At 41.7% G+C, this 25,247-nt stretch overlaps 1 protein-coding gene across 1 annotated transcript; it reads right to left on the reverse strand.

Moving 5' to 3' along the window:
- Nucleotides 1–493: 493 nt before the first annotated feature.
- On the reverse strand, nt 494–24,043 carry rem2 (RAS (RAD and GEM)-like GTP binding 2). Its single transcript, XM_062992974.1, has 5 exons — nt 24,032–24,043; nt 18,328–18,652; nt 15,460–15,533; nt 5,590–5,767; nt 494–941 (listed from the first exon to the last, which is right to left on the reverse strand). Exons 1-5 carry the CDS (start codon nt 24,041–24,043, stop codon nt 625–627), a joined length of 906 nt encoding a protein of 301 aa, XP_062849044.1. The 3' UTR covers nt 494–624.
- Between the last annotated feature and the right edge of the window lie 1,204 nt (nt 24,044–25,247).

Genomic DNA, 25,247 nt, shown 5'->3' on the forward strand with positions numbered 1-25,247 from the left:
AGCCACACCCTGATCAGCATTATACCCCAATTCTGCACAGGCGCCATCAATCAGCCAGCAGAGGTCGTAATTACACCAGTTATGAGGAACCCTGGTCCGGCTCATCCCACCCTGAACAACAGCCAATCGTTTTTCATGTGGCCGCCCAGCCCAGGCAGATGGCAGAGCTGGTGTGCTAGTGTGTTTTACCGCTGTGTCACCTGAGAATATTACATTATTTTGACTGAATGTTTTATTTTAAATTTTAATGTTGATTTTTTTAACTGAATATTGTTTTATTAGGACTGAATGTTGAATTATTTTGAATTAATTTTATTTTATTCTGACTGAATGTTGAATTATTCTGACTGAATGTTGAATTATGTTTTTTGTCTTGAGAACACCCTGACCTTACATATGATGTATGTATTTTCAATATCTTGTTGCTTGCTTTCATATTGTTGTTAATGCTTATTAATACAGGTTTTTAGTTTACAGATAGTAACTCAAGAAATATTAAAATTTACAGTGGAGATATGCACTGACAGTATGTAAAAAACAAAAGTGGCTTGATATTCGCTTCCCCTCGCTCTGTCATTATCCCAGTCTCTTCTCCCATTCTCTTCCCCATCTCCACTTCAGCCTTCACATCAGGGCGCTGAGATCATGACAGGAGCGAGATTTCTGGCGCGACATGCACCTGCCTCTGTGTCGCTCCTGATCGTGGAGGCGCTCTCGGCCGTGGTGCGAGCGCGGCACCAGCCCTGACAGGAAGCGCCTGGCCCTGGTGGTGATGCTCTCACGCCGGGCTCTGATAGGTGCCTGCTCGGCCCACCCCGGTCCCAGTCCATAGCCCCTGGCAGCCCTCACCGCTGCCTCCAGCAGCTCATTAGTGCCGTGCTCCAGCGAGACTGACAGCTCCAGATACATACAGCCGAACATCATCGCGCAGTGGTGGGCTTCTGAGAAGAAAAACAAACCAACAAGGAGTGAAATACAGGATTTTTACAGCTGTTTTTTTTTTTATTTGTTATTTTCTACTTCCCAAGTCACAGCCACCACAGTCACTGCACGTGAATTGAGCACCCTGTGGTGTAGCTTCCAGCTCTCCATGACTGTCTTCAATGATGAGAGCCAGGTAACAATAGTATTTTCCCCAAGCCTTGGCATTGTTTACTGGCTGTTTTGATGCCAGTAGAATAGATAAAATAATTACAAAATATAGGAAAATTACAGCCAATTTCTTAAATGGATGCACATGGGTGTTCCAGCAAAACAACAGCTGAAATAAAGCAGATTTAACAGCGCTGTTTCTATCATGGACCAAGCAAAGCTGCTTCTAGCTCGGAGCAGCATGACCTGGGTCCTTCTTTTCCAAATATGCTTCTCTGTATGATGAATTCTATGGTAGCTTGCTGTATATTTTCAGGACTGGGTATTCAGTCATGAAGAAGCTCTCGTAGTATTCTCCTCATCCCTGAGGACATGCAAATGTGATGGAGCTGTGAGCGAAGGTGGGAAAGAAGAGGATGTTTGGACAGAAACCAGTGTTTGACTCAGCAAGACGAGTGCGAGTACCCAGCATGCCAGCTGCCTACAAGTGAAGAGAAGGAACTGGCAAGTGAGATAAGCAGGGGTACAGATTGGGCGAGGTCATCCGAGTCACCCGGCGAACGTAGTCATAAAATCTGCGAGCTAGATTCTCAGAAAGAAACGGTAGATTTATTGCCCATGTGCTTGTGTGGGTGAGTAAATATCACATCTACTCAAGTTATTGAAACAGAGATGCCATGTGGCGTAGTGAGTAAATACAGACTCGTATTCTTAATCGCTCTTCCTCCAAGATAGCTCGGAGGGAAGGATGTTTATGAGATTGCGTGTGTTCCATTAAGCTATACTGCGCATTGGGATATATAGTAAAATTTTGATAGCAGGAGAAAGATGGTTACTAAATATATCCACGCTACAATATCCACAAGAAGAGAATATGCAAAGTACAGAGGTATAAACAGTCCCAACTCTTTTTTTTCTCTTTCTTGCTTCCATAAGTTTTAAATGCTGTACCAAAGAGTAGGATTATTTCCTGCCAATCCTCATTTCTCTTATTTACTCTTAGTTATTTCACACAGAGATGCTAACCTGAGAGATAGTGCAAGGTGTTAGCGCAAGAAAGACGAGATGCATGAAGATAGTAAGTAACACCAGTGCTCTGTGGCTGAAAGCTAATCTCAAGCGAGCAAACCAATCCCCTGCATGGCAAGACTGTTGACAGCCAGGATTAATATTTAATAGAAAGCAGCGCGGCTTGCTACGTCGTATTACGTACGCGGCTGCTAGATGACATTTCCAGTCCATAATTGAGTTGACACCAACCCATTTGTTTTCCAACAAAAAAAACCTGTCACACCTGATCCACCTAACCAGAGTCTTCAGAAGACCTTGAGATGTTGGATATGGCAAACCGGTTTGTATAAAGATGGGGGTTTGTTAGTCTCGTTCCAAGGGGTGCTCACCCTGGATCTGATTTAAGTCCGAGGTCACTTTTTAAGTCATTCCTAAGAGGAATCAGGAGTTAAAACAGAGAAAAGCTCAGGCCTTCTTTAGGACTCTGAACTAAAGAGGTTTCAGATTTGAGCTCATTTTTACAGCAGCTTTTCTTTGGATTGGTTTCTTAAGACAATATAGACAGCACCAATGACAGTCCAAGGATTTCTGACATCATAAAGTCCAACAGACTGGTAGAAATCAGACATTTACATTTTCTGCATTTAGCAGACGCCTTTATCCAAAGCGACTTACAGTACTTGGACAGTATACAGTCTGAGCAATTGAGGGTTAAGGGCCTTGCTCAAGGGTCCAACAGCAGCAACCTGGCAGTGGTGGGGAACCAGCGACCTTCTGATTACTAGTCCAGTATTTTAACTGCTAGGCTACAACTGCCCTCAACATAATACAGTATTTGACCAAAAGTACACCTTGTAGGATAACACATTTCACAGGCATAAATAAGGAGTCCTCCCCTCTCTTTTGGTACAGCTTTCCACAAGACTTTGAAGTGTCTGTAGGCATTTGTGCCAAATCTTTTTTTAGTATTTTATTTTCATGCATTTTCACACTTTTTCTCCCAATTTATTGTAGCCAATTAGTCTTCCACTGCTAAGGACCCCATTAGTGTCCGAGAAGGGTACAGTAGTGTTCAAAAAAATAGCAGGGATTTTAAAAAAGCGAATAAAGCACAAATTCATTATAATAACTTTTATTTCCATAAATGCAAATGCACTGAAAATACTACACTTTCAATTCTAAATCAGAACATTAACAAAATTTAGCCAGTTTGTGTTAATCCTTTACAGAAAGTTAAGAAAAATAAATATTAGGCTGTTCAAAAAAATAGCAGTGCAGCATTTTTCTTTAAAAACTCTTGGTTTTTAAAAAAAAGTTTATAGAAAATGATCTATAAACTGAAAAAAATGTTTGAGGTTTCACTTTACTTTAAATGACTGAACTAATATTTAGTGGCATAACAATTTTTTCTGAGATCTGTGTTGCATGGGGTCGACCAACTTCTGGCACCTCTGAACAGGTATTCCAGTCCAGGATGATTAGACTACATTCCACAGTTCGGTTTTGCCTCAAAAAACGTGTTTCAGACATCAGCCCACAAGTTCTCTATGGGATTGAAGTCAGGGGATTGGGCTGGCCACTCTATTACCTCAATCTTGTTTGTCTGTGATCAAGATGTTTTGGGTCATTGTCATGTTGAAACACCCATTTTAAAAACATTTCTTCTTTGACATAGGGCAACATGATCTCCTCAAGTATTCTGATATATTTAAACTGATCCATGATCCCTCGTATGTGATAAATAGACGTAACACCTTGGTATGAAAAACATCCCCATATCATCATTTTGTACCACCATGTCTTCACAGTGAACTTTGGTTTGAATTCAGTGCTCGGGGGTCGTCTCACATACTGTCTACGGCCACTAGACCCAAAAGGAACAAGTTTGCTTTCATCAGTCCACAAATGTTGAGCCATTTCTCTTTGGACCAGTCAATGTGTTCCTTGGCAAATGTTAACCCATTCAGGACACGTCTTTTTCTTAACGGGACTTTGCAAGGAGTTCTAGCTGGTAAATTGGCTTCACTTAATCATCTTCTGTACTCACTGGTAACTTCAGATGTTCCTTGATCTTTCCGGAGGTGATCATTGGCTGAGTATTTGCCATTTTGGCTATTCTTCGATCCTTTAGAACAGTAGTTCCATGCTTCCCTCCGCATCTTTCAGGTTTTGGTTTTCACTTCAAGGCATTTGAGATCATTTTAGATGAGCAGCCAATAATTTGCTGCACTTCTCTGTATGTTTTTCCCTCTACAATCAACTTTTTAATCAAAGTACACTGTTCATCAGAACAATGTCTGGAACAACCTATTTTACCCAATATTTCAGAAGGAAATGTGCTATGACCAACCTGTAAAACATTTGCCACCCTTCTACCTTAAATAAGGGCCAAAATTGACACTCGTTCTTCTGCAGAATGAATGACTTCACCAATTGAATTCCTCACTGCTATTATTTTAAACAACCCCCTTTTAATCAATGCTTCGATTACTCAGAATGAGCGGCATGCATGTCCTAATTGTTGGGTTTGTTTTGTTTTCATTACTCTACTACACTTTCAAGTGAATATTTTGCTATGTAGAAATATCACTTCTACTAAAAACAGTGATTTGTCAGGTTAATGGTGTTGGACTGCTATTTTTTTGAACACCACTGTATATTTGCCTGACACACTCCGTCCAACACATGTGCAGTCCACCGACCTCTTCTTATTCGCCTGTACTTCGATGGATTTGCACGTGAGGCCAGTCTTGCGCATGGAGAGTCACGTACTGATCTCTGTGTTCCTTCACTTTTGTACAGACACCTCAGGCTACTAACCAGGGTCCCTATACAGCTGCCTTTTTAGTCCAGTCTTTTCCCACCCAGCAGACTAGTGGCCAGTTTTGTCTGCTGCAGGCAATGCCAATTGTGCCGACCGGTAGCAGATCTAAGATTCAACTTGGAACATCCCACTGTGTCACCTGGGCACCTGTACAATCTTTAAAAGAATACTAATGACCCATCTCTTCAGTAAGTACTTATATGGGAACTAACCCTGCATTTGCTAAATCCTCCATATAAAAAGCTTGGCAATTCAATTTCCACTGGGACATTTCTGTTGCAAAAGGAAGAGTCAGTGTTTTGGTCTAAACAGCATGAATCCACAGACGGTGGTGGTGTAATGATGTTTTAAATAACTGTACTTAGAAAAAACATAGATGAAGTCCAAATGCTTTAGCCTAGCTTTAAAAATCCTTTTTTCAGCTTAAATGATTCATTATTATTTGTTAGCAGAAGAACTGATGTCAATAATAGATGGAGCATCAAATGATGTGGGTCACCACTGACCAGCAGTGCTTCATAAATAAAATGAGTATTTCTCCACCAGAACCACAGCACATATGATCTCTGTTTTATATTTTTGGCTGATTAGCAGGCGCCTCGCTAAGGGAGTCATTAAAAATCAAACAGGTCAGATCAGGTTGTCCTATTTGTGGACCTTACCCTCTGTGCTGATCTCACGCGAGCGCACCAGGTCACTCTTGTTGCCCACAAGGATTAAGGGAGTGTTGGGTTGGCCTTCTCTCAGCAGCAGGCGCAGCTGAGCCACGCGGTGGAAGCTACGACGGTCCGTCACCGAGAAGACTAGTATGCAGACCTCGCACTGCAGGGCGGAAAGGTCCTGTCAATCAGAGAACACAGGTCAGGAACAAAGTACAAAAAAATCCAAACAGTAAAGGGTTTTTTTTTCTCCCCTTTTTCTCCCAATCTAGTCATTTACAATTCTCAAGACTAGCAAGCAACCCTCAGATTTGCATGCTGTCACAGGGTACTTCTCTTCACCTGCCAGAGGTTGAATCTCACAGCACAGACAGACACACTATGCCCTCCAGAAATCATCCACCAACTGAGCAAGCACCCCAACCAGCCAGCGGAGGTTGAATTTGCAACATAACTAAGGAAAAACTGTCGAACTCTCTGCCTCATGCCTGTCTGATTCTCAGAAAGGCAGCCTGACAGCTCGAAGCTCGGAGCAGTGGGCTAGCATACAGGACTGCTCCACTACAAGAGTACCTCAGAAATAGCTGGATAAAAAATTTGACCTATAATGCAAAGGTTAGATTTTATGCTTAGTATAATCTGAATGTTAGTATTATGCTGCTTGTGCATTAAATCCTCATAGTCATATTGTTTCTTGAGCGAGCGCAGCTGGAGTGGAAAGTACAGAGATAAGCAAGTCAGTGCAAGATGTTGTAACGAGATAGGAAACACTAGTTACCACAGAATAGCTTTAGATAGATAGATAGATAGATAGATAGATAGATAGATAGATAGATAGATAGATAGATAGATAGATAGATAGATAGATAGATAGATAGATAGATATTTAATTGATCCCGAAGGAAATTAGAGTCCCAGTAGCATTGTACATCAAATCAAATCAAATACACACTATAAAGAAAAAAGAAAAGAAAAAAAAATAATTGCAACAATATAAATTCGAAAAAGTACAAACACTTTTGACAGGTTGAAGGTAACCTGAGTTTTACATATACTGCATAGCTACAGAGCAGTTATTAATGAATTCCAAATGGAATGGAATTAAAAGTAGAGGAAGTGCTGAAACTTTGTACGTGACTAGAGCAGTATAAAGGGAGGCCCACAGTTCTGTTCTTTGTTCTTCAGCTGATACATGGCTGTAAGAACCCACGATCATGCTACTATATTCTTCAATTCAGTCAACTGTAATGTTCGTCTTTTTTGATCATCTGACCGTATTTAAGCCCCACCGTGGTTTAAGTCCCTTCAACGCCAAGCAAGGCCCTTGAGCCTTAGTTGCTCGTTTTGTATTCATGAATGTAATTGTACGTTGCATTTCTATGTTCACTGATTAATTTTTAAAAGGGATTTTTTTATACACAACTTTTTAGATTCTATATTAGTAGATTATTTTGGTTGCCTGATACCTCCCAAAAACTGGACTAACTACTTCAAATTCACAGTAGGTGTGAATAAGTGAGTGGTTCCTTGCATGTATACACACCATGTGTAAATAAACCAATGAACAATTCACTGAATTTGAAAAGCCAGTTTGGCCCAATAAAGAGCACAAAGGCTTGACTGTTGCACCTTGAGTTAAGGGTTTCCATTATTCTGTCCATCGCCCGTTACATAAAACAAAGACACAGTGGAACTTGGACTTAATTTTTCACTTTGTTAAAAAGCACTAGTGAGACTTAATAAGATAAAATGTGCAGATGGAAGGACATGGGCTCCGTACATCGTCCCAGCGGACAGATGCTGAGCTCAGGTGTGTTCTGCCCTCACCCCAGCGTAGATCCACATGAACAGATTTATCACACTTGACAGAGTCATAGAATTAATTCTGTCAGGCTGGGTGCTGACAGGCAAAGTGAAATAAAATGCAGCTACTTCCTCTGACCCCTGGCTTTGGCCTCTACTGCTTGAAATGAGAGAAAAAAAAAGAAGAAAATGCTGACGCTGGTTTTATTCCCCGGAGCTTTCCTTGTAAGTCTGTGAATGGCGCAGAGGGACTGACAGGCTTGCTGTATCTATTTTATCCTGTCTTACATCACCTGGCCTGAAGGTGAACACAGAGCCCTCTGGAGACCTGCCTCAAAAATTCACAACCAATTGGATTGCATTCTGGAGGGAACGTGAGGGGGGTGTTGTAATCTCAGGTCGGTTCTGATGGGGGAGGGCAGGTGGAAAGGAAAGATCCTGCACAAGAGAGAGAAGCGACACAACCAAGCAACCTGCCAAAACCCCATTAAGAGAAAAGTAAAGTTCAGGGAAGATGAAGAAGATGCTTCCTGCTTTCAAAGACATAATGTAATGCTAGTGGAGGGTAAACGGGATGAGCGATCGATAGTGTACAGAGGGACGGAGCTCTCTGGAGAACGCCTGAAAAAATAAAAGGTCTTCTCATCAGAAGATGGATTTACACACCCAAACCTGAAGGGCTTTGTCCTGCTTACGGCAGCGCTGGCCATCTGTCAGTGTCCACCCACCTTAGTATTCATTCGTTCTCTCTCTCTCTCTCTCTCTCTCTCTCTCTCTCTCTCTCTCTCTCTCTCTCTCTCTCTCTCTCTCTCTCACACACACACACACTCAAACTCAATCGTAGCTACATAGGCATGACAAAATATGGATATTCATATTGCTAAAGCTTAGTTACATACTAAGGAAATATAGGAAGGAACAGTGGTAAACCGGTGACAGGGTCATGCAGGTCGCTTACCTGGGGAACACGTCACCAGGATGCACTATGGAAAGAAGACAAGGCTGTGATGCTTTGGGCAAAGTTCTGCTGGGAAACCTTGGGTCCTGCCATCCATGTGGATGTTACTTTGACACGTACCACCTACCTAAGCATTGTTGCAGACCATGTTCACCCTTTCATGAAAACGGTATTCCCTGATGGCTGTGGCCTCTTTCAGCAGCATGATGCGCCCTGCCACAAAGCAAAAATGCTTCAGGAACCGTTTGAGGAGCACAACAACGAGTTTGAGGTGTTGACTTGGCCTCCAAATTCCTCAGATCTCAATCCGATCGAGCATCTGTGGGATTTGCTGGACAAACAAGTCCGATCCATGGAGGCCCCACCTCACAACTTACAGGAGTTACAGGATCTGCTGCTGACGTCTTGGTGATAGATACCACAGCACACCTTAAGGGGTCTAGTGGAGTCCATGTCTCAATAGGTCAGGGCTGTTTTGGCAGCATAATGTTATGCCTGATTGGCGTATTTCCTTCATGTACTATGAAGAGGACAGTTAGAGAGGCAAATATTCTCCAAAAATCATGCTTAAAAGATTTACAAAAGAATTCTCAACCTCTGTGCCAGTAACGTATGAAACTAGCATTTTCTTTATCTGATGTTTGCTAGAAGATACTGGAAATTTGACTAGAGCTGGGTTGTGTGGTCTGATAAAACAAAAATAAAGCACTGAAGGTGAGTTTAAGGTTACACAAAAGAAGCTTTAACACAATTATGGTATCATGAAAAAACACACAGGCTAGCAGGAGGCGCCTGGAAGCTAAACTGGGTCACAGTTGGATCTAAAATGCTCATCTGAGCAAAACCTGAATTCAATGATCCGTGTGTGGCAGAAGATCAACTGGTAATGAAGCATTTCTGTATGTTCTTAGAATCCACAATTTTATAAACCTAAATAAAATTTAATTATGGTTTTTCTGAATTCATGTTAATCATGTAAACATAAATGTATTGGAAGAGACCATCTGTACATGTGTGCAGTCATCCTGTTCAAGCTCTTTCCAACCCTCACACACACACACACACACGGTCCTAGCTGTCCAACCGTCTCCTCCCCCACTTCTCACAGCGGCCACTTCTGCTGACACAACTACAAGAAACACACAAACAAATCCACAAACGCGACCCATTGCTTTGCTGTCAAACAAGACGCGGCGTCCCGTCTGTGCATCGATACCCGACAGACGACGTGCTTGCTAGGAGATGCTAGTAAAATCTAGACCGAGACTGTGCTATACCTTCCATTCATAGTTATTATCAGAAGGCTGTAAACAGCTGTACAACAGCTGGGCATAGTGACAATACGCACTGATCTCCCACAATGATAACAGCACTAACAGACGGCAAAAACAAGACTGATAATCTGCTTACAATGGCACCTGTCAAGGGCGAGGATATAACAGACAGCAAGTGAACGCTCAGGTCTTGAAAGCAGGAAAAATGGAGAAGTGTATGGAGTACAGTACATTATACATTTCAATTATGAATGAGGAAACTATTAGAGAAAAAGAATGGAGTTCTTAGGGCAGTTGTAGCCTAGCAGGTACTAGACTAGTAATCAAAAGGTCGCTGGTTTAAGCCCCATCACTGCCAGGTTGTTATTGTTGGGCTCTTGAGTAAGGCCCTTAACCCTCAATTGCTTAGACAATATACTGTCACAGAACTGTAAGTCACTTTGGATAAAAGCGTCCGCTAAATGCTTAAAACGTAAATGTAAGAATGCCTTTATTTGTCATATATACATGTACACGTGTACACACACTCACTTTCTTAACCGCTTATCCGATTAGGGTCACGGGGGGGAGCTGGAGCCTATCCCAGCTTTTCAATGGGTGCAAGGTACACAAAAACACCCTGGATGGGGCGCCAGTCCATCGCAGGGCAGACACACATACACACACACACACATTCACCTATAGGGCAATCCAGTGTCTCCAATTAACCTGACTGCATGTTTTCGGACTGTGGGAAGAAACCCATGCAGACATGGGGAGAACATGCAAACTCCGCACAGAAAGGACCCAGACCGCCCCGCCTGGGGATCGAACCCAGGACCTTCTTGCTGTGAGGCGACAGTGCTACCCACCGAGTCACAGTGCCGCCCTACACGTGTACAGTACAACGAAATATCACAGCTTTTTTTTTGGTAGCTGGGGTCTGAGCGCAGGGTCAGTCATTGTACGGCGCCCCAGGAGCACACAGGGTTAGGGGCCTTGCTCAAGGGTCCAACAGTGGCTGCATAGAAGAGGCTGGATTTGAACCAGTTCTAAAAAGATTCAAATACAGATGCAAAACATCATTTTTGAAAACAATACAAAAGAAACAAAGAATTTTGTACTGATCAGCCAGTTCCAGACAGATTTTTTCTTTAATCAGCATGTTTTGTCCCAAACCACAAACCACCCTAATTAATACTGCGTCTAATGAGTAGACCACAGATGCACAGTGAATGAAAATGCACGGCTTGTTTCAGGCGCTTATTAAAACTATAAAATGTTTGAATTGCTTGTGAATAGGAGCTCCACACATCATACAGAAACATGTGCTAGTGTGTTAAGTCTTTGTCACACATCTAATCACCGGAAGAAAAAGAAACTGAACCGTGACGAAAGAAAGAAGCTGAACAGACTAGAAAACAGGGTTGCACACAGGGTTGCCAGGTATTTAGAATTCTACCAGCAGTCCTGGTCTAGCTTACAGGTTCAGGTTTAGTTTGGACACTATATTAAAAGCAATTCTAAAGTATGTTATGTCTGGGTTTTAAGTAAAATATAACAGTGGGGTAATAAGAACACACTGAAAAGGTGTGAATGCCCTGTAGGACGATCCACCTCATAAAGTGCAGAAGCTGAAAGACCTGCTGGTAATGTCTTGGTACCACAGAATTTTTTCAGCTGTCTTGTGAAGGCCATGTCTTAGAGTCTAAGCTCTTCTGACAGGATTATGTCCCATATATTATGTCATATGCTTAAAATGATGATAATTATTATTATAAAACACTATATGAGACACTGGATGGGGCAAAAATCTATCTTTGGCACAGCACACACACACACATTTACTTACTCAAAGCACTTTATGTTTTTGTCACATGGGAAGAAACTGTAATTCTCAGATGGACACAAACAGACCATGACTAACCTCTCACAGACGCTGTCTGGAGATAAGGTTAAAACCCAAATCCCCAGGACCATGATGCTGTGAGATGCCCACACTATCCGCCATGCTACTGTGCTTTCTAATTATTATTAATACTAATTAATGATTTATTTTGATCGTTTAAATTGTGCCTTTGTTAAACAAACCAAGACACATTTTTATAACCCAATCAGTGCAGGTAATCACAAAAACTGTAAATAAGAATCACATCTGTATCGAGTCAGTGGCCAGAGCACTGAAGCTTCCTCCTCATCCTTATCCTGGCCCAACGATGCAGTGCTGGGAGCGTTTACTGCAATGCAGATGCTGTGCAGTCTCTGAAGTTTGCAAGCAACTACTCTACAGGCGAAGCAGTGAAGCGTAACCCAACAGTGGCAGAATGAACTACTACTGTCTGTTTAAAGACCCCCTTCTTTATTTAAAAGTAAGCACACACACACAACCGTGCACAAAAAAAGTTCTGGTTTCTACATGTTTTTGCTTCTATCAGGGTTTCAGCAAATTTGTTTTCTTGTTCTGCTGTCTACTTATGCTAGACTACGAAATATTAACTGAGGAAACACTTCAGCAAGTCTTCCTGTGACCTCCCACTGGCATAAAATGCATTAAAGGTTTTGTTCTTTGCATTTTCGGCTTTTCCTCTCAATCTACCCGTTCTAGCACCAACCCTCTCTAACCAAGAACAGCCACAGACTCTGACATGAGTCTCATAGTCAACAGTATCAAATACATAAAAGACACACTATGCTTCCCAGTGAGTCATCCACCCATCATGCAGGCACCCCGCCCTGCCAGCAGAGGTTGCGTTTGCAGCAGCAATGAGGAACCCATTCGGCTTCCTTCTATGGACGACCGGCCAGATCGGTAGCACAGCTGAGATTCAAACTCAATAGCTCAAGATCCCGGTGATGGTGGGTTAGCACATTAAACCAGTGTGCCAACCAAGTGTCAATATTTTAGATATCTGTTTTATTCCTTTCATTTCATCAACTGCTTTATTCCAGGCAGGGTCGCGGTGGGTTTGGGTTCACCAGGAAACACTGGGTGCAAGGCAGGAATACCTTGGTCAGGGCGCCAATCCCTTACTGCTGAGATGAATGGTGAAATAAATAAACAGACTTGGCAGGGTGTACACTGGTGTACACTATTGATTAAAGTATCCTGTCTGAGCAGGTCGTACAAGTGAATAATGGTGTGTCAGAAAGCGTGTTGCCTGTTGTCCATTCCAATGTGATTCCAAGTGATTCGAAATGCTGGAAGTACAATCCAAACGTCTGTTAAAGTCCTCACTACACTGACAACGCCCTATCCTTCAGAGAGGTCGGGGCTTAATAATAATTGCTTCAGAATGAACCGCAGTCTGCGTTCCACGATTAATAAGGTTGGACGTCTGAAAATGAGCTCCTTAATCCTTCAATCTGATATGATGTGATGGTCAGAATGAACAGGGTCAAGCAGAAACATGCAGCAGTGGTGACAGAGCAGGGACGAGATGCTTTTTACTACATGTGTAAGTATATGCGGCTATTTTAAGAAAGTGGATAACTTATTAAAACGGTTCCACCGACCTGCTGTTAGAAGCATTTCGAATACCCAGGGGAAGTCAGTGTGCTTTATACAGTGTGTGTGTGTGTGTCTACACCGCAGTGCATTCATCCTGCTGAGTGTGAGGATATAATGTAGGTATTTGCATATGTATAAATGCACAAGTCTGTAGCAAAGCTGACAGTTTAATAACCAGCGATTATGAATCGTGATAAACGGCTTCATAGAATCTATAATGAAAATGCTCAAATCTGCAAAATTCCATCTTATACATAAAAAAGCAGCTTTCACTGTGCACACACATACACACACACACACACACACACACACACACATTAGCAATTAAGCATGCAGCCAAACATGCAAACACACACACACATTTACATTTTCAGCATTTAGCAGACGCTTTTATCCAAAGCGACTTACAGTACTGTGACAGTATATCGTCTAAGGAAATGAGGTTAAAGGGCCTTGCTCAAGGGCCAAGCCGTGGCAACCTGGCAGTGATGAGGCTTGCACCAGCAACCTTTTGATAACTAGCCCAGTATCTTAACCGCTAGGCTACAACTGCCCAGGACGGCAGTTCAGGCCTATAAGGGTGAATCAGAAAGTATTCAGACCCCCTAAGTTGTGACCACACAACCCACCTCTGCTTGCAAAGACTGAGCATTTGATTCCCTTATCTGGTGCGAAAGTACATGCTTATTGTGAAATGTTTCTTTTCTCATTCTCAAATTGCCCCGTCCTGAGTTTGTGTAGCATGTTGCAGGTGTCAAATTTAAAATCTGTCACTTAAATAAAGGGACCATTGTTTTTGTTGTGTTTTACAAACTGTCCCAATTTTTCCAAGAATGGGGTTTGTATTTTATTTTGTATTTTTTTATTTTTTTGCACCCCTCGTCCCCAATTTTTCTCCCAGTCTAGTCATATCCAACTACCCGACTGCATTCCGCTTCCCATCTACTGATGCTGACCTCCACTCCTGACTGAGAAGAGCTGTGACTAACACACGCCCCCTCCGACACGTGTGCAGTAGCCGACTGCATCTTTTCACCAGCACAAGGTGAGTTCATATGAGGATCAGCTTTGCGTACGGAGAACCACACCCTGATCCACATAATCCCTCGACTCTGTGCAGGCACCAACAATCAGCCAGCAGAGGTCAGGACTTCCTGCAAACGAGCCAATCATTGTTCATGTAGGCGCCCAGCCAGCTGGTAGCAGAGCTGAGATTTTAACCAATGAGTTCTAGATGTCAGCTCTGGTGTGCTAGCGTGTTTTTCTGCACTTGTATTTTCTTTTTTAATTGAGGTTTTAAACACAAATATCTTAGTAAGTGCATCTGCGTTTGTGTTGTGTTTTCTCCTAGTTAGGATTATTGATGCAGGTAAACACTTCAATGCTGATAATGGTTCTTGGAATTAGACAAAACAGCCTGGCGTATCGATTGTTTGTCAGATGTAAAGAATGTAGATGACTTCTAAATAATATAGAAGCACCATGTTCACAAACACTACAGAAATGTAGAAATACTGAAATGTAGGGGAAAAAATCACAGTCCAGAATCTTAAACACTTAAAACTACTACAAAATGTAAATGTAAATAAACAATTCAGTAGGGGGGCAATTGATCATGAGGATTTTTAATGCACACTGACTCCTCTGTTATTATTATTATTATTATTATTATTATTTACTTACAGTCTAAGCAGTTAAGGGTTAAGGGCAGTGGTGAGGTTTAAACCAGCGACCTCTTGATTACTAGTCCAGTACCTTAACCACTAAGCTCCAGCTGCTTTAGTTGTTTTTATAGGAGAACCTGAAGTGTTAGAATCTATAAATTTATCAAACCTTTACCAAACTAATGATAGTAGTTTTGATACACCAAGATAAAATGTGATAACGGCTCCCAGCAATCTCTGTAAACTGAGTGAAATGAATGATCAGAATGAAAGGCTTTTCTTTAAAAGAAAGAAAATGTAAAAGAACTAACAACAGGATTTCTGTTTTTAGCCTTTTCAGTCCTCACACTAATCAACCAAACAATTAGTCTAAATAGAAAAAGCTTTCACAGATGCTTTCAGAAATAGTCATGAATACAGCTTCTTTTTTTAAATAAGTGCATAGCAGGTTCAAAACAACTACTACACATGTTCTGAACATACTGACTCAGCACTGTTAATACATTCTTGGTCACACCATACAGAAGCTAATTAGTTTCAGCATTCATTCATTCATTCATTAATTGTCTGTTTTAACATTGCTTTATCCCATTCAGTGGGTTCAATTCACTAAGTGAAGGCTCGGAACCGCCCCTGTCCGCAATAAGACAAATGAAATATCCATGTATGTATGTATGAATGACTTACCTGTTTCCAATTGTCATAAACCAAAATGGAGCTATCTTCATCATCTACTGTCACCCTTCGCTGATAGCCCTCATCTACAAAACAAACAAAAAGTGTACACAAGCTGTGAATAAAGGTCATGCTCTTTAAAAATAAAACATTACATTATTTTTCACCTCATTTAATTCACATGCCTGATGTAGGAGTCTGTTAATTCATACATGCTTTTGCCTTCAGCCTTTTTCAATCCAGCTAGGAGCTATAATCCATCTATAATTATTTTAAAGATTAAATCTGGTCACAAGAAAAAATTGACGATTTATGTGGCTGATTTGAAGCATGCAGTTCTAAAATAAATGACCTTCTGACGTCCCATTGTTTATTTTTACTAACCGCTTGGAAACACTGGAAATGGACGGCGTGCCAAATTGCCAATCCATCGTGCATCATTACACACTCGAGCGAACCCTCGCTTACTCACTGTAACTAAAGCAGCCAATCCAACCTTTGCTTGTTTTTGGAAAAAGTAAGGCACCTACTGTACAGTACCTGAAGGAAACAATAGTGGATATGACATTACACAGCATCCTATCAGACTGTAGCCTAAGGCAAAGATTGAACACAGGTCCACAGGACTCAATTTGTCTTGCAGCACCAGGTCTACCATCTATGCCACTGTAACATGTTCTTGGGAGCTAATAGGCTGGAATACACTTCATAGAAACATATACAGTGGACTAAGAAAGTATTCAGACCCTTTAACTTTTAGTACAGTTTATTGTACTGTTGATTTGCCATTTTCACCCACGGTGCTCCACTTAATCAATTATTAACACAAGTATTTTCTTGAAATCAAAAACGAAAATCTTCTTTTGACAAAAGTATTCAGTCCCTTTGCTCCGACACTCCAAATTGTAGTCCGGTGCATCAATTTTTGCCTTAATTATCATTGATGCTTCTACAATTGAATTCTCCTTGCAATCTAAATTGATTAAACACGTGGGTGTGTTCCAAAACCTAGTGAGCTGCCTTGTTGCCTACTGCCTACCTAGTGAGCTGACTAAGTAGAGAGGATTCTAATAAGACATCAAACTTATAAGGCAGATTATTTAGATGCACCACTATTAGACAGCGATTATGGCAATTACGTCACCGCTGTTTTAGCTTACTTTTATTTATGCATTTTCTCCCAATTTAGCATAGTCAATTTGTCTTCCGCTGCTGGTGGATCCCTGATTGCAGTCGAGGTGGGTATATTGCTGCTCACGCCTTCTCCGACCCGCATGCAGCCCTTAGCGAAACAATTTTTCTTCGGAACCCTCAACTGCTTTTTCTCTATTTGCAAATCAGGGTCTCTACACAGCGTTTGAAGACCCCACCCACACAGTCCAGTCATCCCGCCCTAGCAGAAACATGTCTGCTGCAGTCCCTGCCAATTATGCCCGCTAGATGGCACCCAGCCAACCTGTGGCAACGCCAAGTTTCAAACTGAAGAGTTCAAAATCTCGGCACTGGTGTGCTAGTGGAACATCCCACTGCGCCACCTGGGCACCCACACATGTGCACCTTTACACCTAAATTAAAAATCAATGAGAATGTGTTTAAATTTTAAAAGAACTCTGTTGGTTGCTCTGCATTTGTCCACCATGATTGTAATTTTTTTGTGAGAAAAGTTGTGCCACAATGCAATGAATGCTGGGATTGCCTTCACCGCTAAGGAAGCATCGGACGCTCCCTCGTTATTCAGTCAGATTATCACTTTGAATTAAGGCGCCTCAGTAGGAGCACTTTAAGGTATGTAAGGATTTAGACACGCCCTCTTCTCGAGAGTGCACATAGGATGGTGTAAAATGCATCTATGTATCACTAGGTTCACTATCTCTGGAACTTCACAGTCAAGTTGTGGGGGCCAAAACAGGGCAAGGAAAAAAAAACAATATCTAAAACTTGAAGTGAATAACACTGATTATCTTTTCATCACGGCATCTGTTAGTGGGGGGGATATATTAGGCAGCAAGTGAACATTTTATCCTCAAAGTTGATGTTAAAAGCAGGAAAAATGGACAAGCGTAAAGACTTGAGTGAGTTTGACAAGGACCAAATTGTGATGGCTAGACGACTGGGTCAGAGCATCTCCAAAACTGCAGCTCCTGTGGGGTGTGTCCCGGTCTGCAGTGGTCAGTATCTATCAAAAGTGGTCCAAGGAAGAAACCGTGGTAAACCGGCAACAGGGTCATGAGTGGCCAAGGCTCATTGATGCACGTGGGGAGAGAAGGCTGGCCCGCGTGGTCCGATCCAACAGACGAGCTACTGTAGCTCAAATTGCTGAAGAAGTTAATGCTGGTTCTGTTAGAAAGGTGTCAGACTTCATGCGTCGACGGGTCAGGGCTGTTTTGGAAGCAAAAGGGAGACCAACACAATATTAAGAAGGTGGTCATAATGTTATGCTTAATCGGTGTATATCAGTGGCTTCTACCGGTGAAATAAAGGAAGCTTGGAATGATTCATAGCTTGGATGACAGCCTGGCAAAACTCTAAATGTGCTTGAGTGGCCCAGACAAAGCCCAGACTTAAAGCCCATCAAACATCTCCGGAGATAGCTGAAGATGGCAGTTCACAGACGCTTGCCATCCAATCTGGCAGAGTTTCAGAGGATCTGCCATGAAGAATGAAATACAACTGCCAAAACTTGTAGTGCAACTTGTTCATTAAGGAATATTAAATGTAGACTGACGAGTACAAGCGGCAGTTACATCCAATCTAAATTCATTCCATAATGTGTGTGAAAAGTCAAGGAGTCTGAATACTTTCACACAGTCACACAAAGTTAATAAATGAGCTGCTTAAAGCATAAAACTGAAATAAATAGAACCAGAAGCACATCTTTACCTGTTGTTTGGGTTTCAGAATCGATCGAAAGTGATCTGTCGGACAGACCAGCGAGAGAGAGGGCCAACGAGGATTTGCCAACACCGTTCTGTCCCAGCAAGACGATTCGCAGCGGCCCATGGTACTTTTGCTCTGGAACTTTTAAAAGAAGCGGCGTATCCTGGTTATCGATGCTGCTGCTGGGTGGAGCGACGGGCTCATCCAGCCCTGGCATCCAGTCATAATCCTCCGAGACCGCTTCCTCCCGTCTGAGCAGGTGCTTTACTGGTAGCGGCGTGCTTCCTCTGCGAATTGGGGGCGCAGCGGATAAAGTCAAGCCATAAACCTGTTAACACAAGCAAATATTTATTAGGATTTTAACGTCATGTTTTACACACTAACACACTGCTTACATTCATTGCTTGCACGTCTTTGGACTGAGGGAGGAAACCGGAGCTCCCGAAGGAAACCCAAGCAGACACGGAGAGAACATGCAAACTCTACACAGAAAGGACCCGGACTGCTCCACCTGGGAATCGAACCCAGGACCTTCTTGCTGTCAGGTTACAGTGCTACCCACTGAGTCACCGTGCCACCCACCGCAGGCAAAGTTACAACAATTCTTCTGAATTGTCTCGCATAGTGGTAGTATAATAATAATAATACAAATATTTCCCCACATACACAACGTTTCTGCCCCAGTATAAACTAGGATGGCACAAACCTAATTTTAGTTGGCATCATAGTCCCATTATTTTCTTCTGTAAACAAAACACAGAACCCAAGATGCACATGGTGTGTTTACTGATCACAGGAGTCACATTTGCTATTAATATTAATAAAACAATTAACCCAGGTTTGGCACTGCAGGTGTGCCAGGGACTGAGTTGGACCAATGTTACACCAGATACCCAGTACACACACACACATGAAATTACACTCACTGTAATTGACTAATAAATTAATCATCATCCCAGCATCCTCAGTACAACAGGCTCAACAGACGTCATGCGTTCTGTAACTGTAACCTTCTCAATTCATAAAGCACAGCAAAATCAAGTTACATCAATTACAGTACATTCGGGATCTGGGGGCACGGTGGCCCAGCTGGCAGAGTGGTGCTGCCCAGCATTATGGGTCCTGGACCCGGGTTCAATTCTCACTCCAATAGACCAGTTTTGTCTGTTCATTCCATTTAATTTGTTTAATGTTTCCATCCAAGATTGATACAAGTGAACAAGTGACCCACTTTGACCCTGACCATGAAGATGCTGATTAGTGAAAACGAATAAATGAAAGAAAAGTTTTAATACAACCGAATAAATGAACATGATTCATTAGGTCAGTCATCTCATACGTACATTCCTTGAGTATTTTATAAGTAACACACACCATCCTGATAAACTTTGTGGGTATACAATTACTGACTGTAGTCCATATGTTCCTCTGTACACTTATCACCCTCTCAGTACCCTATTTATAATTTGAGAAACTTTCATAAACCCACACTGACCAGATATTGTTTGCATGGTGGACCGTTCTAAGCACTCCAGTAAAAATAACGTGGTTAAAACAAGGCATTTGTTGTTCTACTTGTAGTGTAGCAGGTGCAGCAGTGTTGTTGGGATTTTAAATGTTTCATGTCAAAGCTATGTGTAAAATATAAAGTCAACAGCGTCCTGTAATCAAAAAGATTAACACACACACGGATGAAGGAAATAGCTCTAGTCAGACAGTATTTAATAATCCCAATAACACTACTGCAGCTGCTACACTCATGTCATTATCATGTTAGTGTCATTGCTTTGCTGCATCTATACAGACATGATTGGCTATGTCAGGGATGCTCAAAGCCCTACAACATATGGGCTATATTGGCGCCTAGTCCAGGGTATCCCAGATTTGTGCCCAGTGTTTTCTGGGTTCTCAAAGTGATCCTGACCAGGATGAAGCAGATAATGAAAATGATTATGTATCATCCACAATATATAACACACACACATACACACACACAAACACACACACTCACATACAGACATACACACCTATATATGTACACACACACACACACACACCCATACAGACATACACAACTACATATATATACACACAGACTTATACAGACCTTACACACCTATGTATACACACACACATACACACACACTTATACATACACACCTACATATGTACACACGCACACACACTTATACATACACACCTACATATGTACATATGTACACACACACACACACACACACACACACACACACTTATACATACACACCTACAAATGTACACACGCACACACACTTATACATACACACCTACATATGTACACACACACACACACACACATACATACACACCTACATATGTACACACGCACACACACTTATACATACACACCTACATATGTACACACACACACTTATACATACACACCTACATACACACCTACATATGTATATACACACACACACTTAGACATACACACCTACATATGTATATACACACACATATATACAGACATACACACCTACATATGTACACACACACACATATACAGACATACACATCTACATATGTACACACACACACACAGACTTATACAGACATACACACCTACATATGTACACACACACACACAGACTTATACAGACATACACACCTACATATGTATATACACACACACACTTATACAGACATACAGACCTACATATGTACACACACACACACACACACTTAGACATACACACCTACATACAGTGCTGGCCAAAAGTATTGGCACCCCTGCAATTCTGTCAGATAATACTCAATTTCTTCCAGAAAATGATTGCAATTACAAATGCTTTGATATTAAAATGTTCATTTAATTTGTCTTCAATGGAAAACCACAAAAATAATTGTCAAAAAGCCAAATTGGATATAATTCCACACCAAACATAAAAAAGGGGGTGGACAAAAGTATTGGCACCCTTTGAAAAATCATGTGATGCTTCTCTAATTTGTGTAATTAACAGCACCTGTTACTTACCTGTGGCACATAACAGGTGGTGGCAATAACTAAATCACACTTGCAGCCAGTTAAAATGGATTAAAGTTGACTCAACCTCTGTCCTGTGTCCTTGTGTGTACCACATTGAGCATGGAGAAAAGAAAGAAGACCAAAGAACTGTCTGAGGACTTGAGAAGCAAAATTGTGAGGAAGCATGGGCAATCTCAAGGCTACAAGTCCATCTCCAAAGACCTGAATGTTCCTGTGTCTACCGTGCGCAGTGTCATCAAGAAGTTTAAAGCCCATGGCACTGTGGCTAACCTCCCTAGATGTGGACGGAAAAGAAAAATTGACGAGAGATTTCAACGAAAGATTGTGCGGATGGTGGATAAAGAACCTCGACTAACATCCAAACAAGTTCAAGCTGCCCTGCAGTCCGAGGGTACAACAGTGTCAACGCGTACTATCCGTCGGCGTCTGAATGAAAAGGGACTCTATGGTAGGATACCCAGGAAGACCCCACTTCTGACCCAGAGACATACAAAAGCCAGGCTGGAGTTTGCCAAAACTTACCTGAGAAAGAATGTTCTCTGGTCAGATGAGACAAAAGTAGAGCTTTTTGGGAAAAGGCATAAACATAGAGTTTACAGGAAAAAAAACGAGGCCTTCAAAGAAAAGAACACGGTCCCTACAGTCAAACATGGCGGAGGTTCCCTGATGTTTTGGGGTTGCTTTGCTGCCTCCGGCACTGGACTGCTTGACCGTGTGCATGGCATTATGAAGTCTGAAGACTACCAACAAATTTTGCAGCATAATGTAGGGCCCAGTGTGAGAAAGCTGGGTCTCCCTCAGAGGTCATGGGTCTTCCAGCAGGACAATGACCCAAAACACACTTCAAAAAGCACTAGAAAATGGTTTGAGAGAAAGCACTGGAGACTTCTAAAGTGGCCAGCAATGAGTCCAGACCTGAATCCCATAGAACACCTGTGGAGAGATCTCAAAATGGCAGTTTGGAGAAGGCACCCTTCAAATCTCAGGGACCTGGAGCAGTTTGCCAAAGAAGAATGGTCTAAAATTCCAGCAGGGCATTGTAAGACACTCATTGATGGTTACCGGAAGCGGTTGCTCGCAGTTATTTTGTCTAAAGGTTGTGCTACCAAGTATTAGGCTGAGGGTGCCAATACTTTTGTCCGGCCCATTTTTGGAGTTTTGTGTAAAATGATAATTGATTTGACTTTTTTTTCATTCTCTTTTGTGTTTTTTCATTGCAAGCAAAATAAATGAAGATATTAATACCAAAGCATTTGTGATTGCAATCATTTTCTGGAAGAAATTGAGTATTATCTGACAGAATTGCAGGGGTGCCAATACTTTTGGCCAGCACTGTATGTATATACACACACACACTTAGACATACAGACCTACATATGTACACACACACACACACATATACAGACATACACACCTACAGTACATATGTATATACACACACACATACAGACTTATACAGACATACAGACCTACATATGTATATACACACACACACACACACACACTTATACAGACATACAGACCTACATATGTACACACACACACACAGACATACACACCTACATATGTACACACACACTTAGACATACACACCTACATATGTATATACACACACACATACAGACTTATACAGACATACAGACCTACATATGTATATACACACACACACACACACACACTTATACAGACATACAGACCTACATATGTACACACACACACACACAGACATACACACCTACATATGTATATACACACACACACTTATACAGACATACAGACCTACATACGTACACACACACAGACATACACACCTACATATGTATATACACACACACACTTAGACATACACACCTACATATGTATATACACACACAGACTTATACAGACATACACACCTACATATGTATATACACACACACACTTATACAGACATACACACCTACATATGTATATACACACACAGACTTATACAGACATACACACCTACATATGTATATACACACACAGACTTATACAGACATACACACCTGCATATGTATATACACACACAGACTTATACAGACATACACACCTACATATGTATATACACACACACACTTATACAGACATACACACCTACATATGTATATACACACACAGACTTATACAGACATACACACCTACATATGTATATACACACACAGACTTATACAGACATACACACCTACATATGTATATACACACACAGACTTATACAGACATACAGACCTACATACGTACACACACACAGACATACACACCTACATATGTATATACACACACACACTTATACAGACATACACACCTACATATGTATATACACACACACACTTATACAGACATACACACCTACATATGTACACACACAGACATACACACCTACATATGTATATACACACACACTTAGACATACACACCTACATATGTACAGTATATATATATATATATATATATATATATATATATATATAATATATATGCATGCATATATATTACTGTAAACAAACTATAACATGTTATAGACATAATAAGGTTAATCTAAACAAAGCTGGCTTGCCCGCGCGTGCTGAAGAAAGAGGGTGTGTACCTGCACCACTATGGTACCATGCCTAAAAGATGCCAACAGAAACCGAGCGTCGGAGGTCCGGTAGGTACCCTTACCTGTTCCGACATCGTTCCCCCTTCATGTGTTCCCATTCAAACAGTCCTTCACCAAGGTGATCAGGGTCCACAGCGTGACATGCCAGCGGTGCATCAAAACGCTGCCGTCGCCGCGCGAGCTGTTTTATACAGAGGCTTTACAAACGACTCGCGCGCTCCCGCATGGCACCTAAATACGACGGATGCACGAGACTAACGGGACCGATCGTGACACCCGAGGCTGTTAAACTGGGCGGCTGCGGGAACGACGGGACTCCACTACACCTGTATTTACTGGACGCTTAATGCCACGCCCATCTCTGCTAATCAGGGCAGCTTAGTACCTTTCTGCGTCCATTCTGGGGGGGAGCGCGTGCCTGCTGACCACGCCCCTCACGAGCTGTTCGAGTTGTTCTTATTTATCTGATCAGCTAAGCATCAAGGAGACTTAGTTCTACATCTATAAAAGTTCTAGGAGTCCTAACTCATTATATGCTGCTATCGGTCGTTTTGAATAAAATCGATATAAAAATAAATAATAAAAGTGGACTTTGTGGTCTTTAAGGATTATGTACATACTGAGAGCCACCAGATGGCGGCACAGTGGGAATAAAATAAACCCTGTGTAGCAGTGTTGTTGGGATTTTAAACACTTTATGACAATGCTGGAAGAAAGAACAGTGCTCCAGTCAAATATATAAAGCCAACAGCGTCCTGTAATCAAAAAGATCGACACACACATGGATGAAGGAAATTGCTCCAGTCGGTTTTAATAAGTACAGTACTTAATAATCCCAACAACACTACTGCAGCAGCTACACTCATAACAAAACAATGCATTCTATCATGTCATTATCATGTTAGTGTCACTGCTTTGCTGCGTCTACACAGACATGATTGGCTATGTCAGGGATGCCCGAAGCCCTACACTATACGGGCTATATTAGCACCTTGTCTAGGATATCCCAGACTAGTGCCTAGTGTTTTTTGGGGTTCTCAGAGCAACCCTGACCAGGATGAAGCAGATGATGAAAATGATCCCATATGTTCCTTTGTACACTTTGTCCCCCTTTCAGTACCCTATTTATCATCAGATAAGATCAGGTCAGATATTGTTTGCATGGTGGACCATTCTCAGAACTGCAGCAACAATAATGTGGTTAAAACTTGCCATTTCCTGTTCTACTTGTATATTGTAGCAGGTGCAGCAGTGTTGTTGGGATTTTAAACACTTTAT

Source organism: Trichomycterus rosablanca, chromosome 4 (assembly GCF_030014385.1).
Source record: "Trichomycterus rosablanca isolate fTriRos1 chromosome 4, fTriRos1.hap1, whole genome shotgun sequence".
In the NCBI taxonomy this organism is placed as follows: Eukaryota; Metazoa; Chordata; class Actinopteri; order Siluriformes; family Trichomycteridae; genus Trichomycterus; species Trichomycterus rosablanca.